The sequence below is a fragment of the Benincasa hispida genome, unplaced genomic scaffold (genome assembly GCF_009727055.1).
Source record: "Benincasa hispida cultivar B227 unplaced genomic scaffold, ASM972705v1 Contig617, whole genome shotgun sequence".
Classification (NCBI taxonomy): Eukaryota; Viridiplantae; Streptophyta; class Magnoliopsida; order Cucurbitales; family Cucurbitaceae; genus Benincasa; species Benincasa hispida.
This window is the reverse complement of record NW_024064974.1, coordinates 156,328-172,503: the sequence shown is the minus strand read 5'-3', so window position 1 is coordinate 172,503 and position 16,176 is coordinate 156,328. Positions and strand designations below refer to the sequence as shown.

Genomic DNA, 16,176 nt, shown 5'->3' with positions numbered 1-16,176 from the left:
CAAAGTTAGTCTACACAGGTACAAAAATCCTCTCTAGGTTTGATAAGTATCTTTTGAACAGAACTTCTTCCAGATTTGTACTTGGACACATTTCGACAAGTAGAAACCTAAAGTTCGTCCTTCTTGTATCAAAGTTAGCCCACACAGGTACAAAACTCCTCTTTAGGGTTGATATCTTTTAAACAGAACTTCTTCTAAATTTGGACTCGGACACATTTCGACATGAAGAAACCCAAAGTTCATCCTTTTTGTGTCAAAATTAGTCCACACTAGTACAAAACTCCTTTCTGGGTTGATATGAATCTTTTTCACCAAACTTCTTTCAAATTTGGACTTGGAGCATATTTCGACCAGTAGAAACCTAAAGTTTGTCATTTTTGGACTCTTTCTTGAGCTTTTGGTCCAAAGTTCATCCATACAAGTACAAAAATTTTGTCTACAGTTCATAAGTAACTTTTAAACCAAACTTCGAGCAAATTCGGACTAAGATCACATTTTGACTTGTAGAAACCCAAAGTTCGTCCTTTTCAGACTCTTTCTAGACCTTTTGTGTCAAAGTTCGTCCACATAGGTACAAAACTCCTCTCTAGGGTTCATAAGTACCCTTTGAACCAAAGTTCACAAAAATTTGGANTCAAAGTTCGTCCACATAGGTACAAAACTCCTCTCTAGGGTTCATAAGTACCCTTTGAACCAAAGTTCACAAAAATTTGGAATTATAGCAAATTTCGACATGTAAAAACCCAAAGTTCGTCCTTTTCAGACACTTTCTTGACCTTTTGTGTCTATGTTCGTCCACACTGGTAGAAAACTCCTCTCTAGGGTTCATAAGTATCTTTTGAACCAAACTTCTTCAAATTTGGACTTGGAGCACCTTTCAACAAGTAGAAACCCAAAGTTCGTCCTTTTTGTGTCAAAGTTAGTCCACACAGGCACAAAACTCCTCTCCAGGGTTGATAAGTATCTTTTGAACAGAACTTCTTCTAAATTTGACTGGGGCAGATTTGGACATGTAGAAACCCAAAGTTCATCCTTTTTATGTCAAAGTTAATCCACATATGTACAAAACTCCTTTCCAGGGTTGATATGTATTTTTTTAACCAAACTTCATCCAAATTTGGACTTTGAGCATATTTTGACCAATAGAAACCGAAAGTTCGTCATTTTTGGACTCTTTCTTGAACTTTTGGTCCAATGTTCATCCATACAGGTACAAAACTCATGTCTAGGGTTCATAAGTAACTTTTATACCAACTTCAACAAAATTCGGACTAAGACCACATTTCGACACGTAAAAACCCAATATTCATCCTTTTTGTACTCTTTCTTTATGTCAAAGTTCATCCACACAGGTCCAAAACTCCCCTCCAGAGTTCATAAGTAACTTTTGAACTAAACTTCATCTAAATCTGGACTTGGAGAACATTTCGACAGGTAGAAACCCAAAGTTCGTCCTTTTCGGACTCTTTCTTGAAATTTTGTGCCAAGGCTCATCCATACAGGAACAAAACTCTTTTCCAAGGTTCATAAGTAACTTTTGAACCAAAGTTCTTCCAAATTTAAAATTATAGCACACTTCGACATGTAGAAACCCAAAGTTCGTCCTTTTCGAACTCTTTCTTGACCTTTTGTTTCTATGTTCGTCCACACTATTACAAACTCCTCTCCAGGGTTCATAAGTATCTTTTGAACCAATCTTCTTCCAAATTTAGACTTGGAGCACATTTCGACAAGAAGAAACCCAAAGTTCATTCTTTTTAGTCTCTTTCTTTATTCTTTCTTCCGAAGTTCGTCCACATAGGTACAAAATTCTTTTCTAGGGTTCATAAGTACCTTTCGAACCAAACTTCATCCAAGTTTTGACTCGGAGCACATTTTGACAAGTAGAAACCCAAAGTTCGTGATTTTTGGACTCTTTTTGTACCATTTGGTCCAAAGATCATTCATATAGGTAAATAACACTTGTCCAGTTGATAAGAAGCTGACCATCATTGGATAACACGAAGTGTTACAAGAGAAAAATGAAGCTCAATAAGCTCAATCCAGCTCAATCGAAGCTCATGCTGAAAATCCAAAATTTTCAAGTCAATCTAATCATGAGGCAATCATTATGCCCTATAAACCAATGGTGAGCTAGAGATAAAAGACTTCTGAAAGGATTAAATGCTTTCTTTGAAGATAAGTTTCCAGCCAATGGTGAAGAGTTGCAATCATTGAACCTCCAAGAGACATTTGGTCATCCAAAAGCCATCATGAATCTAAAAATTCAGATTCATTTACATTATTAACATCCCATGCATTTAATTAATGTTATGAATTTACATTTATTAGAGTAGTCAAAAGGGTATTAGATGAATGTAGCCAATATAGGTGAAAGGTTGCACCCTTTCATGGTGTTTATTCAATTAGTTTAAATAGGGCTGTAATCTTCACATTTAGGACAAGACTTTGAATTTGATTGAAATTTCATTAGAGTTTATTCTCTCAAGCTTTATGTTTTATTTTTGTATTCTTGTGTTTAGAATGCATGTATTAGAACTTTAAATCTAGTTTGATCAATTAGATTGTGGAGAATTCGAAATCTTGAAGTTTCTACAAGTTTTCCTTTCTTCTTGATCATCGATCAATCTTCCAAGTTAAATCTGTTTAGCTTTCTTAGGGTTGCTTACTAAATAGTTAATTGGGGTTATTCTTATTACTGTTGTGGGGGTTCACTTTGTTGTGCACTTGTTGGAAATTTTTTTTTTAAACAAAGAAGTGAAAAAAAAAGTTATGGAAAAAAAAACTCTTATTGTTTTCTTGTGACCTTTCATTTTCTTCTATTTATCCTTCATATTTAAGTGTACTTGCTGGAAAAATTTGAAAAAAAAAAATCTTTTGCATCTTTCCATATCTTTTTTTTAAAAAAAAAAATTGAGATTTTGTGACTTTTTGCATTCTATGCTATATTGGAATTTCTTGCATGATTCTCATAAGAATACTTGCTGAAAGTTTGAGATATTAGAAAATCTTACACTATGTTTCACAAAAGAAGACATCATTGAGGTTGCAAGAACAAGGAAGAATCGAGTCAACCAACCTATTCCAAGTCAAGAAGATTTTCCAATATTTGAAGATGAGCAACCAATTCACATTGATGGAGATCAATCTCAAGTCGACGAGGAAGATACCAATGGTGAGGTTGCTGAGGTGAACAAGGAGATATTTGAATTATGTGTTGAGATGAATGATTATGATCATCAAAGTTTGAGAGAGGAATCAAAGGGCAAAGTAGTTATGGAGAGTGATGAGATACTTGTAGTATGTGAGGTCATGAAAAACTCTGTAAAGCAAAGTGAAGACAGTTTCTAGACAGAAAATGAACAAAAGTGAGACATGGGTGATAAAAACAAAAGAAGATAGTGTGATTAAGAGGAAAAAAAAGATTTGATATGTTTAGAGTCAAAGCTCTGATACCAAATGATAAAGAGAACTACCTCAATCATGTATGAGAACCCCCCCCCTTTATTCTAGATGAACCCCCACAACGATAATAAGAATAACCCTCAATAAACAAAATGATAACAATCCCAAGAAAGCTAAACAGATTTGGCTTAAAATGAACATCGATGATCAAGAAGAAAGGAGAACTTGTTCCTAAATTCAAGAATTCGAACCCTCCATAATCTAATTGATCAAACTAGATTGAAAGTTCTAATACATACATTCTAAACACAAGAATACAAAGAAAAAGCATAAAGCTTGAGAGAATAAACTCTAATGAAATTTCATTCAAATTCAAAGTGTTGTTCTTTAAATGTAGAGATTGTAGCCCTATTTAAACTATTGAATAGACACCATGAAAGGATGCAACCTTTCAGTTACATTGACTACATTCATCTAACACCCTTTCAACTACTCTAATAAATGTAAATTAATAACATTAATTAAATACATGGGATGTTAATAATGTAAATGAATCTGAATTTTTAGATTCATGATGGCTTTTGGATGACCAAATGTCTCTTGGAGCTTCAATGATTGCAACTCTTCACCGTTGGTTGGAAACTTATCTTCAAAGAAAGCATTTAATCCTTTCAGAAGTCTTTTAGCTCTAGCTCATCATTGGTTTATAGGGCATAATGATTGCCTCATGATTAGATTGACTTGGAAAGCTCTCCCATAGATTTTCAGTATGAGCTTCGATTGAGCTGGATTGAGCTTGTTGAGCTTCATTTTTCTCTTGTAACACTTCGTGTTATCCTATGATGGTCAGCTTCTTATCACCAGTGTTCATAAGTATGTTTTAAACCAAACTTCAACCAAATTTGAACTGAGAGCACATTTCGACAAGTAAAAACCCAAAGTTTGTACTTTTTCTACTCTTTCTTGACCTTTTGGTTCAAAGTTCGTCCACACAAATACAAAACTCCTCTCCAGGGTTCATAAATATCTTTTGAACCAAACTTCGTCCAAATTTGGACTTGCAACATTTCGACAAGTTTAAACATCTCTTCATCCTTTTCAACTCTTTCTTGACGTTTTGTGACAAGGTTCATCCAAACAAGTACAAAACTCCTTTCCAAGGTTCATAAGTACCTTTTGAACCAAAGTTCATCCATAATTTTCAATTATAGCTGAATTCAACATAAAACTTTGGTCTCAAAATTATTTGTCGGTTCTTGTGAATTTGCTAGTTTTTGAAGATGTAGTGTGAATGCCTCTTGAATCTTCTTTGCCTTGCTTCTTATAATTGGTCCTTTAGGTACATGGAATGGTTCAATGGTTGAATTCACATCATTCATCCACACAGGGACAAAACTAATGTCTAGCGTTCATATGTATCTTTTGAACCAAATTGATTTTCAATTTGCATGTGGAGCACATTTCGACAAGTAGAAACCCAAAGTTTGTCATTTTTCGTCTCGTTCTTTACCCTTTGTGTTAAAGTTCGTCCAAATAGGTACAAAAGTCCTTTCTCGAGTTCATAAGTAGTTTTGAACCAAACTTCGTTCAAATTTTGACTTGGAGCACATTTCAACAAGTAGAAACCCAAAGTTCGTCATTTTTGGACTCTTTATTGAGCTTTTCATCCAAAGTTCTGCCATACAGGTACAATGCTCCTGTCTAGTGTTCATAAGTAAGTGTCAAACCAAACATTGACCAAATTTGGACTGAGAGCACATTTCGACACGTAGAAACCCAAAGTTTGTCCTTTTCCATCTCTTTCTTGACCTTTTGTGTCAAAGTTCGTCGGCACGGGTACAAAACTCCTCTCTAGGGTTCATAAGTATCTTTTGAACCAAACCTCGTTCAAATTTGGACTTGGAGCATATTTCAACAAGTAGAAATCCAAAGTTCATCCCTTTCAGTCTCTATCTTTACCCTTTGTGCAAAAGTTCAACCACATAGGTACAAAACTCTTTTCTAGGATTCATAAGTATCGTTTGAATCAAACCTCGTCCAAATTTGGACATGGAGCACATTTCGACAAGTAGAAACCCAAAGTTCGTCCTTTTCGGATTTTTTGTTGACATTTTGTGCCAAGGTTTATCCACATGCCACAAAACTCCTTTCAGAGTTCATAAGTACCTTTTGAACCAAAGTTCGTCCAAATATGGAATTATGGCAGACTTCGAGATGTAGAAACCAAAAGTTTGTCCTTTTCAGACTCTTTCTTGAGATTTTGTGTCTAAGTTCCTCCACACTAATACAAAACTCCTCTCCAAGGTTCATAAGTATCTTATGATCCAAACTTCTTCGAAATTTGGACTAGGTGCACATTTAGTCCCAAAGTTTGTTCGTTTTAGACTCTTTCTTTACCCTTTGTTTCAAAGTTCATGCACATAGGTACAAAATTCCTTTCCAGGGTTCATAAGTACCTTTTGAACCAAACTTCATCCAAATTTTTACTACGAGCACATTATGTCAACTAGAAACCCAAAGTTTTGTAACTTTTACTCTTTCTTGACCTTTTATTTCAAAGTTCATCCAAACAGTTACAAAGCTCTTGTCCAGGGTTCATAAGTAACTTTTAGACCAAACTTCGAACAAATTTGGACTAAAGCACATTTTGACATGTAGAAACCCAAAGTTCGTCCTTTTCTGACTCTTCCTTGACCTTTTGTATCAAAGTTCGTCCACACAAGTACAAAACTCCTCTCTAGGGTTCATAAGTATATTTTGAACCAAACTTCTTCCAAAGTTGGACTTGGAGCATATTTCGACAAGTAGAAATCTAAAGTTCAGCTTTTTTAGTCTATTTTTTTAGCCTTTTTGCCAAAATTCGTCCACATAGGTACAAAATTCTTTTCTAGGGTTCATTACCTTTTGAATCAAACTTCATTCAAATTTTGACTTGGAGCACATTTCGACAAGTAGAAACCCAAAGTTCGTCATTTTTAGACTCTTTCTTGACCTTTTGGTCCAAAGTTTATCCATAGTGGTATAAAACTCCTGTCCAGTGTTCATAAGTATCTTTTGATTAGAACATCGTCCAAATTTGGACTCGGACACATTTCGACAAGTAGAAACCAAAAGTTCGTCATTTTCAAACTCTTTCTTTATATTTTGTGCCAATGTTCATCCACACAAGCACAAAACTCCTTTCCAGGGTTCATATGTATCGTTTCAACGAAACTGCTTCCAAATTTATACTTGAAGCACATTTCGACAAGGTAGAAAGCCAATTCATTTTTTTTTAGTCTCTTTCTTTACTCTTTGTGCCAAAGTTCGTCCACATAGGTATAAAATTCCTTTCAGTTCATGAGTACCTTTTGAACATAACTTTGTCAAGATTTATACTTGTAGCACATTTCAACAAGTAGAAACCCAAACTTCATCAATTTTGGACTCTTTCTTGACCTTCTGGTCCAGAGAGACCATGCAAGTACAAAACTCTTGTCAAGCATTCATAAGTAACTTTTAAACCAAACTTAGATCAAAGTTGAACTGAGAGCACATTTCGACATGTAGAAACCCAAAGTTCGTCCTTTTCCGATTCTTTCTTAACCTTTTGTGTCAAACTTAGTCTACACAGGTACAAAACTCCTCTCCAGGGTTCATAAGTATCTTTTGAACAAAACTTTGTCCATATTTGACTTGGAGGACATTTCAACAAGTAGAAACCCAAAGTTCGTCCTTTTTAATCTCTTTCTAACCTTTTGTGCCAAGTTTGACAACATAGATAAAACACTCCTTTCTAGGGTTCAAAAATACATTTTGAACCAAACTTCATCCAAATTTTTACTTGGAGCGCATTTCGACCAATTTAAACCAAAGTTCGTAATTTTTGGACTATTTCTTGACCTTTTGGTCCAAAGTTCATTCATACAAGTACAAAACTCCTTTCCAGGGTTCATAAGTAACTTTTAAACCAAACATCGATCAAATTTGGACTGAGAGCACATTTCAACACGTAAACCCAAAGTTTGTCGTTTTCAAACCCTTTCTTGACCTTTTGTGTCAAAGTTTGTGCACACAAGTACAAAACTCCTCTCCAAGGTTCATAAGTATCTTTTGAACGAAACTTCATCTAAATTTGGACTTGGAGCACATTTCGACAAGTAGAAACCCAAAGTTCATCCTTTTTGGACTCTTTCTTGACATTTTGTGCCAAAGTTCATCCACACAGGTACAAAACTTCACTTTAGGGTTCATAAGTATCTTTTGAACCAAACTTCTTCTAAATTTGGACTTGGAGCACATTTCGACAAGTAGAAACCCAAGTTCATCTTTTTTGAGTCAAAGTTAGTCCACACAGGTACAAACTCCTCTCCAGGGTTGATAAGTATCTTTTGAACAGAACTTCTTCTAAATTTAGACGGATATATTTTGACAAGTAGAAATCTAAAGTTCGTCCTTTTATGTGTCAGAGTTAGTTCACACAGGTACAAAACTCTTTTCTGGGTTGATATGTATCTTTTTAACCAACTTCTTCCAAATTTAGACTTGGAGCACATATCGACAAGTAGAAACCGAAAGTTCGTCATTTTTGGACTCATCCTTGAATTTTGGTCCAAAGTTCATCCATACATGTACAAAAGTCCTGTCTACGGTTCATAAGTAACTTTTAAACCAAACTTCGACTGTACAAAAGTCCTATCTACGGTTCATAAGTAACTTTTAAACCAAACTTCGACCAAATTCAGACCGAGGTCACATTTCGACACGTATAAACCTAAAGTTCGTCATAAGTACCCTTTGAACCTAAGTTCGCCCAAATTTGAAATTATAGCAGACTTCGACATGTAGAAACCAAAAGTTTGTCATTTTTGGACTCTTTCTTGACCTTTTGTGTCTATGGTCGTCCATACTGGTACAAAACTCCTCTTCAGGGTTCATAAGTAGAAAGCTAAAGTTCGTCTTTTTTTGGTTCTTTACCCCTTGTGCCAAAGTTCGTCGACATAGGTACAAAATTCCTTTCTATGGTTCCTAAATACCTTTTGAACCAAACTTTGTTCAAAATTTTACTTGGAGCACATTTCGACAAGTAGAAACCCAAAGTTCATCCTTTTCAAATTCTTTCTTGACCTTTTGTGTCAAAGTTCGTCCACACAGGAACATAAGTCCTCTCCAAGATTCCTAAGTATCTTTTGAACCAAACTTCATCCAAATTTGGACATGGAGTACATTTCGACAAGTAGAAACCCAAAGTTCGTCCTTTTTAGTCTCGTTCTTTACCGTTTGTGCCAAAGTTCGACCATATCGGTACAAAATTCCTTTCTAGGGTTCATAAGTACCTTTTGAACCAAACTTCGTCCAAATTTTGACTTGGAGCACATTTGACAAGTAGAAACCCAAAGTTCATCCTTTTTAGTCTCTTTGTTTACCCTTTGTGCCATTGTTCGTCCACACGGGTACAAAACTCCTTTCTAGGGTTCATTAGTACCTTTTGAACCAAAGTTTGTCAAAATTTGGAATTATAGTAGGCTTCGATAGGTAGAAACCCAAAGTTCGTCCTTTTCAGACTCTTTCTTGACCTACTGTGTCTAAGTTCATCCACACTGTACTTTTCTGCTCTCTAGGTTCCATAAGTATCTTTTGAACCAAACTTCTTCCAAATTTGGACTTTGAATATATTTTGACAAGTAGAAACCCAAAGTTCGTTCTTTTTAGTCTTGTTCTTTACCCTTTGTGCCAAAGTTCGACCACATAGGTACAAAATTCTTTTCTGTTCATAAATACCTTTCTAACCAAACTTCATCAAAATTTACACTTAAAGCACATTTCGACAAGTTTAAACCCAATGTTTGTCATTTTTGGACTCTTTCTTGACCTTTTGGTCCAAAGTTTATCCATACAGGTACAAAACTCCTATCTAAAGTTCATATGTAACTTTTCTGACTGAGAGCACATTTCGACACCTAGATACTCAAAGTTCATCCTTTTCGGATTCTTTCATGACCTTTTCTACTCTTCAAAATGTGCTCCAAGTCCAAATTTGGATGAAGTATGGTTCAAAAGATACTTATGAACCCTGGAGAAGAGTTTTGTACTTGTTTTGACAAACTTTGACTCAAAAGGTCAAGAAAGTGTGCGAAAAGGATGAACTTTGGGTTTCTATGTGTCAAAATGTGCCCTCAATCCAAATTTGGTCGAAGTTTGGTTTAAGAGTTACTTATGAACCCTGGACAGGAGTTTTGTACACTGATAAGCTTTGAACCAAAAGGTCAAGAAAGAGTCCAAAACTGACAAACTTTGTGTTTCTACTTATCGAAATGTGCTCCATGTTAAAATCTGGACGAAGTTTGGTTCAAAAGGTACTTATGAACCCTAGAAAGATTTTGTACCTATGTGAACAAACTTTGAAACAAGAGGTCAAGAAACAGTCCGAAAATGACGAAAATTGGGTTTCTACGTGTCGAAATGTGATCTCAATCCAAATTTGGTCGAAGTTTGGCTTAAAAGTTACTTTTGAACCCTCGACAGGAGTTTGTACCTATATGGATGAACTTTGGATCAAAAGGTCAAGAAAGAGTCTGAAAGCGACGAACTTTGGCTTTCTACATGATGAAGTCTTCTACATTTCCAAATTTTGAAGAACTTTGGTTCAAAAGGTACTTAGAAACCCTGGAAAGGAAGTTTCTACTTGTGTGGATGAACCTTGGCACAAAATGTCAAGAAAGAGTCCGAAAAGGACAAACTTTGGGACTCTACTTGTCGAACTGTGCTCCAAGTCAAAATTTGGAAGCAGTTTGATTCAAAAGATACTTATGAAGCCTGGAGAGGTGTTTTGTACCTGTGTGGACGAACTTTGACACAAAAGGTCAATAAAGAGTCCGAAAAGGACAAAGTTTGGCTTTCTACGTCTTGAAATGTTCTCTACATCCAAATTTGATCAATGTTTCGTTTAAAAGTTACTTATGAACCCTAGACAGGAGTTTTGTACCTATGTGGATGAACTTTGGATCAAAAGGTCAAGAAAGAGTCCAAAAATGATGAACTTTGGATTTTTACTTATCCAAATGTGTTCCAAGTCCAAATTTGGGCGAAGTTTGTTCAAAAGATACTTATGAACCCTAGAAAAGAATTTTGTGCCTATGTGGACGAACTTTGGCACAAAGGGTAAAGAAAGAGACTAAAGAGGACACTTTTGGTTTCTACTTGTCGAAATGTGCTCCAATTCCAACTTTTGAAGAAGTTTGGTTCAAAAGATATTTCTGAACTTTGGAGAGGAGTTTGTACTAATGTGAATGAACATAGACACAAAAGGTCAAGAAAGAGTCCGAAAGGGACAAACTTTAAGTTTCTACATGTGGAAGTTTGTTATAATTCCAAATTTGAACGAACTTTGGTTCAAAAGGTACTTATGAACCTTGGACAGGAGTTTGTACTTAAGTGGATGAACCTTGGCACAAAATATCAAGAAAGAATCCGAAAAGGACGAACTTTGGGTTTCTACTTGTCGAAATGTTTTCCAAGTCCAAATTCGGAAGAAGTTTAGTTCAAAAGATACAATGAACCCTTGATAGGAGTTTTGTAACTTTGTGGACGAATTTTGACACAAATGGTCAAGAAACCATTCGACAAGGACGAACATTGGATTTCTACGTGTCAAAATGTGCTCTATATCCAAATTTGGTCGAAATTTTGTTTAAAAGTTACTTATGAACCCTGAATAGGAGTTTTGTACCTGTATAGACGAACTTTGGACCAAAAGATCAAGAAAGAGTTTAAAAATGATGAACTTTTGGTTTCTACTTGTCGAAATGTGCTCCAAGTCAAAATCTGGACAAAGATTGGTTCAAAAGGTACTTACGAACCCTAGAAAGGAATTTTGTACCTATGTGGAGAAGTTTGACACAAAAGGTCAAGAAATAGTTTGAAAAGGACGAACTTTGGGTTTCTATGTGTCAAAATGTGATCTCTATCCAAATTTGGTCGAAGTTTGCTTCAAAAGTTACTTATGAACCCTCAACAGGAGTTGTGTACTTGTATGGATGAACTTTGGACCAAAAGGTCAAGAAAGAATCCTAAAATGACGAACTTTGGTGATAAAGAGAACTACCTCAATTACGTATGAGTACCCCCCTCCCCACCTCCCTACCCCCCGTGCGCACGTTTATTCTAGGTGAACCCTCACAACGATAATAAGAATAACTAACCCCCAATAAACAAAATGATAACAACCCCAAGAAAGCTAAACAGATTTGGCTTTGAAGATTGATTGATGATCAAGAAAAAAGGAGAACTTGTTCCTAACTTCAAGATTTCAAACTCTCCATAATCTAATTGATAAAACTAGATTGAAAGTCCTAAATCATGCATTCTAAACACAAGAATACAAAGAAAAGCATAGAGCTTGAGAGATAAACTCTAAGGAAATTTCATTCAAATTCAAAGTGTTGTTCAAATGGCCAAAGTACATAGGTATATATAGAAAAGACAGTTTGAAAGGACATAACTTTTTACCCAATGACTAGGTTCAACAAAAACTCTTCAACTACATACATGAACCTTAATGAATGTAAATATATTGAAATAAATTAATACATCAAGCATTAAACATGTGGATGAATCTGAATTTCCAGATTCATTAGGACTTTTGGGTGTCCAAGTGACTCTTGAGCTAGAAGGGTTGCAAAACTTCATGATGGGTTAGAAATTTAGCTTGGAAGCAAGCATTTAATCCCTCTTCAAGTCTTTTAGCTCTAGCTCTTGTCATTTGTCCTTGAGGCATAATGATGGCCTCATGATTGGATTGTCTTGGAAAGTTCTACCCTGGATTTTCAGCATGAGCTTTAATTGAGCTAGTTGGAGCTTGGTGAGCTTCATTTGAGTTGGTTTGATCTTGTTGAGCTTCTCGGTTGGTCAGCTCCTTATCATTTGGGTTTCTACTTGTCGAAATGTGCACCAAGTCAACATCTGGACAAAGTTTGTACAAAAGGTGCTTATGAACCCTAGAAAGGGATTTTGTACCTATGTAGATGCAATTTGGCACAAAGAGTAAAGAAAGACACTAAAAATGACAAACTTTGGGTTTCTACTTGTCGAAATGTGCTCCAAGTCCAAATTTGGAAGAAGTTTGGTTCACAAGATACTTATGAACCCTAGCGAGGAGTTTTGTATCAGTGTGGATGAACTTAGACACAAAAGGTCAAGAAAGAATCCAAAAAATTTAGGTTTCTACATGTCAAAGTCTTATAATTCCAAATTTGGACGAACTTTGGTTCAAAAGGTACTTATGAACCCTGGAAAGGAGTTTCGTACCTGTATCGATGAACCTTGGCACAAAATGTTAAGAAAGCATCCGAAAGGGACGAACTTATGCTTTCTACTTGCCGAAATGTGCTCCAAGTCCAAATTTGAACGAAGTTTAGTTCAGAAGATACTTATGAACCCTAGAGAGGATTTTCGTACCTGTGTGGATGAACTTTGACACAAAAAGTCAAGAAAGAGTCTGAAAATGACAAACTTTGAGTTTCTACGTGTCAAAATTTGCTCTCAGTTCAAATTAGGTCGAAGTTTAGTTTAAAAGTTACTTATGAACCCTGGACAGGAGTTTTGAACCTATGTTGATGAACCTTGGCACAAAATATCAAGAAAGAGTCTGAAAAGGACAAACTTTGGATTTCTACTTGTCGAAATGTGCTCCAAGTCCAAATTTGGACGAAGTTTGGTTCAGTGATAAGTGCCCGCAATGCTTGTTGGATGCAAAGCTAGAGGTCTTTCTAAGATCTTTACAAACACTCACAAAGAAAAGCTACTTAGATCGAACTTAAAATCTATGATGGTCATTCTTAGATCCTAAAACAACTCACTCCAGAATTAGCTTAATCAAGACTAATCTAATGAATTGATTTAAATATCAAATCTAAAGCAAGATTTGAAAGAAAAAGACAACACCAAAGGGTTGAATAAGCACAAGCATTTTACTATCAATAATCTGAGTTTTGAAGAACGATACAAGCCATTTTATAGGCCAAATGGTCGTGGATAGACCAAGAAACTCAAAAGTCATTGCAAATTGTAGAAAATAACACCTAGAAACTTGAAACTTAATTGCATACTAAATTATAAGTCAAAATGCAAAACTAGGAATGTAGAAAGTCTTCAAATTGCCTTCAAATGGTCTCAAAATTATTTTTCGGTTCTTGTGAATTTTCTAGTTTTTGAAGATGTAGTGTGAATGCCTCTTGAATCTTCTTTGCCTTGCTTCTTGTAATTGGTCCTTTAGGTACATGCAATGGTTCAATGGTTGAATTCATATCATCCCCCCTTTCTTTAAAAGGATTTGAGGTCTTCATTCCCTACATCAAAAGGAGTCAAATTAGCCACATTGAAAGTAGAACTTACGTTGTACTCAACTCGAAGATCCAATTTGTAGGCATTATCATTGATCCGCTCTATCGCTTGAAATGGACTATCTTCTCTTGGTATTTTAAACATCCTTTGATCTGGAAACCTTTCCTTTCGTAGATGTACCCAAACCCGATCACCGGGTTTAAAAATCATTTTCTTTCTCCCTTGGTTCTTGCTATTGATAAGCTTTTGATTCTTCTTTTCAATCCTTTCTTTGACTTCTTTATGCAAATTTTTATGTATTCTGCTCTTGAAACAACTGCATCACTAGTAAACATTAGGTGGCAAGGGTGACAAATCTAACGGAGTAATGGATTAAAGCTACATACATAACCTCAAAAGGTGAATAATGAGTGGTGCTATGTATTGCTCTATTGTAAGCAAACTCTACAAAAGGTAGAGTATCCTCCCAAGACTTGAGATTTTTAGACATTAATGACCTAAGCAAAGTTCCCAATGTTCTATTAACCACCTCAGTTTGCCCATCGGTTTGTGGGTAACAAGTTGTTGAAAACAAAAGCCTAGTTCTAAACTTACCCCACAAAACTTTCCAAAAATGACTTAAAAATTTTACATCTCTATCACTAACAATGGTCTTAGGAATTCCATGCAATCTAACCACTTCCCTAAAGAAAATATTAGCTATGTTAGTAGCATCATCTGTTTTATTACATGGTATGAAATGTGCCATTTTACTAAACCTATCAACTACCACAGAAATGCTATCATGATGTCTCCTAGTCTTTGGTAGTCCTAAAACAAAATTCATGCTAATGTCAACCCAAGGTTCACTAGAAACATCTAAAGGTGTGTAATGATCATGTGGTTGTGTCTTAGACTTAGCCTCCTTACATTTGAAACATTGTTTGCACACTTTATTCACATCCTTTCTCATTTTCAACCAATAAAAATGTTCAACCAATATGTTATATGTTTTAAATTCCCCAAAGTGCCCCATTAATCCTCCCCGATGAGCTTCCTTCGCAACTCTCGAATGGAACACTTAGGAATACAAAGTTTTCCTTTCCTAAAAAGCATTTCATCAAACACAATATAATCATGCACATTTTTCCTTTCTAAAGATTGAATATACACATCATGAAATTCAAATGTCTCTACTTTGTACAAATCAATCATGTGTTTAAAACCAAGAATTTTTGCACTAAGGAAAGAAAACAATGCATACCTTCTTGATAATGCATCAGCCACCACATTATCCTTACCTTTCTTGTAATGAATGACGTATGGAAATGTCACAATAAACTCAACTTTGTTTGGCTTTTGAGGTGCTTCAAGCTTTCATGATCCGTGTGCATGACAAACTCTTTTGGCCACAAGTAATGTTGCCAAACTTGCAAAGCCCTTACAAGTGCATGTAATTCCTTATCATATGTGGGGTAACTAAGTTGTGCTCCATTTAGCTTCTATAAACTATGCTACTGAAATCCTTAATAAACCTTCTATAAAAACTAGCCAAACCATGAAAAGATCTCACCTCGGTTGCATTGGTGGGTGTTGGCCACTCTCGAATAGCCTTGACCTTTTCTTCATCAACTTTCACTCCATCCTTTCCAATAACAAATCCTAAGAAATTGACTTGGTCTAGACAAAATTACACTTTTTGAAATTGGCATAAAGCTTTTCTTCTCTAAGTTTAAGAAAAATTGTCTTGACATGCAATATATGTTCATTCAAATTTTTAGAGTAAACAAGAATAGCATCAAAGTATACCACTACAAATTTTCCAATGTATTCTCTCAAAACATGATTCATTAGCCTCATAAAAGTACTTGGTGCATTGATAAGACCAAATGGCATAACAAGTCACTCATGGAGACCAAATTTTGTTTGGAAAGCCGTTTTTCACTCATCTCCCACATGCATTCGAATTTGATGGTAACCACTTTGAAGATAATTTTTGAAAACAATTTTGCACGATGTAATTCATCTAGCATGTCATCCAATCTAGGAATAGGATGTCGATACTTTACAGTTATTTTGTTGATGGCTTGACAATCAACATACATCCTCCATGTTCCATCTTTCTTGGGCACTAAAATGACTGGAACCGAACAAGGACTCATGCTTTCTCGAACATAACCTTTATCCATGAGTTTTTCCACTTGCCTTTGAATTTCCTTGGCCTTGATTGGATTGGTTCTGTATGCCGCCATATTTGGAAGCGTTGTCCCGGGTATGAAGTCAATTTTATGCTTAATTCCTCTTAAAGAAGGTAGACCCGTAGGTGCATCTTCATGTGGAAACATGTAAATTCCTACAAAAGAGAAATAAAAACACTAGGAAAACCATCATTAGAGTTAGGTTCAGTTACTAAACACATTCCTTTGCACATAAGTACAAAGTTTGGTGCTTCGAATGAAAACATATTCCTCT

General features: G+C 35.5%; 1 protein-coding gene across 1 annotated transcript; it reads right to left on the bottom strand.

Annotated features, from left to right (window-relative positions):
• Positions 1 to 14,739: 14,739 nt before the first annotated feature.
• On the bottom strand, positions 14,740 to 15,956 carry LOC120069820. Its single transcript, XM_039021637.1, has 4 exons — positions 15,573 to 15,956; positions 15,278 to 15,349; positions 14,969 to 15,078; positions 14,740 to 14,809 (listed from the first exon to the last, which is right to left on the bottom strand). Exons 1-4 carry the CDS (start codon positions 15,954 to 15,956, stop codon positions 14,740 to 14,742), a joined length of 636 nt encoding a protein of 211 aa, XP_038877565.1.
• Positions 15,957 to 16,176: the final 220 nt, after the last annotated feature.

Bases quoted from the DNA above. Each gene is read 5' to 3' on its own strand.
- LOC120069820 (XM_039021637.1), bottom strand. From the start codon at position 15,956: ATGGCGGCATACAGAACCAATCCAATCAAGGCCAAGGAAATTCAAAGG. The intron at 15,350-15,572 runs GTACTTTTATGA...GTTATTGGAAAG, and splicing joins TGGTCTTATCAATGCACCAA to GATGGAGTGAAAGTTGATGA. The intron at 15,079-15,277 runs GTGAGATCTTTT...GGATCATGAAAG, and splicing joins CACCCACCAATGCAACCGAG to CTTGAAGCACCTCAAAAGCC.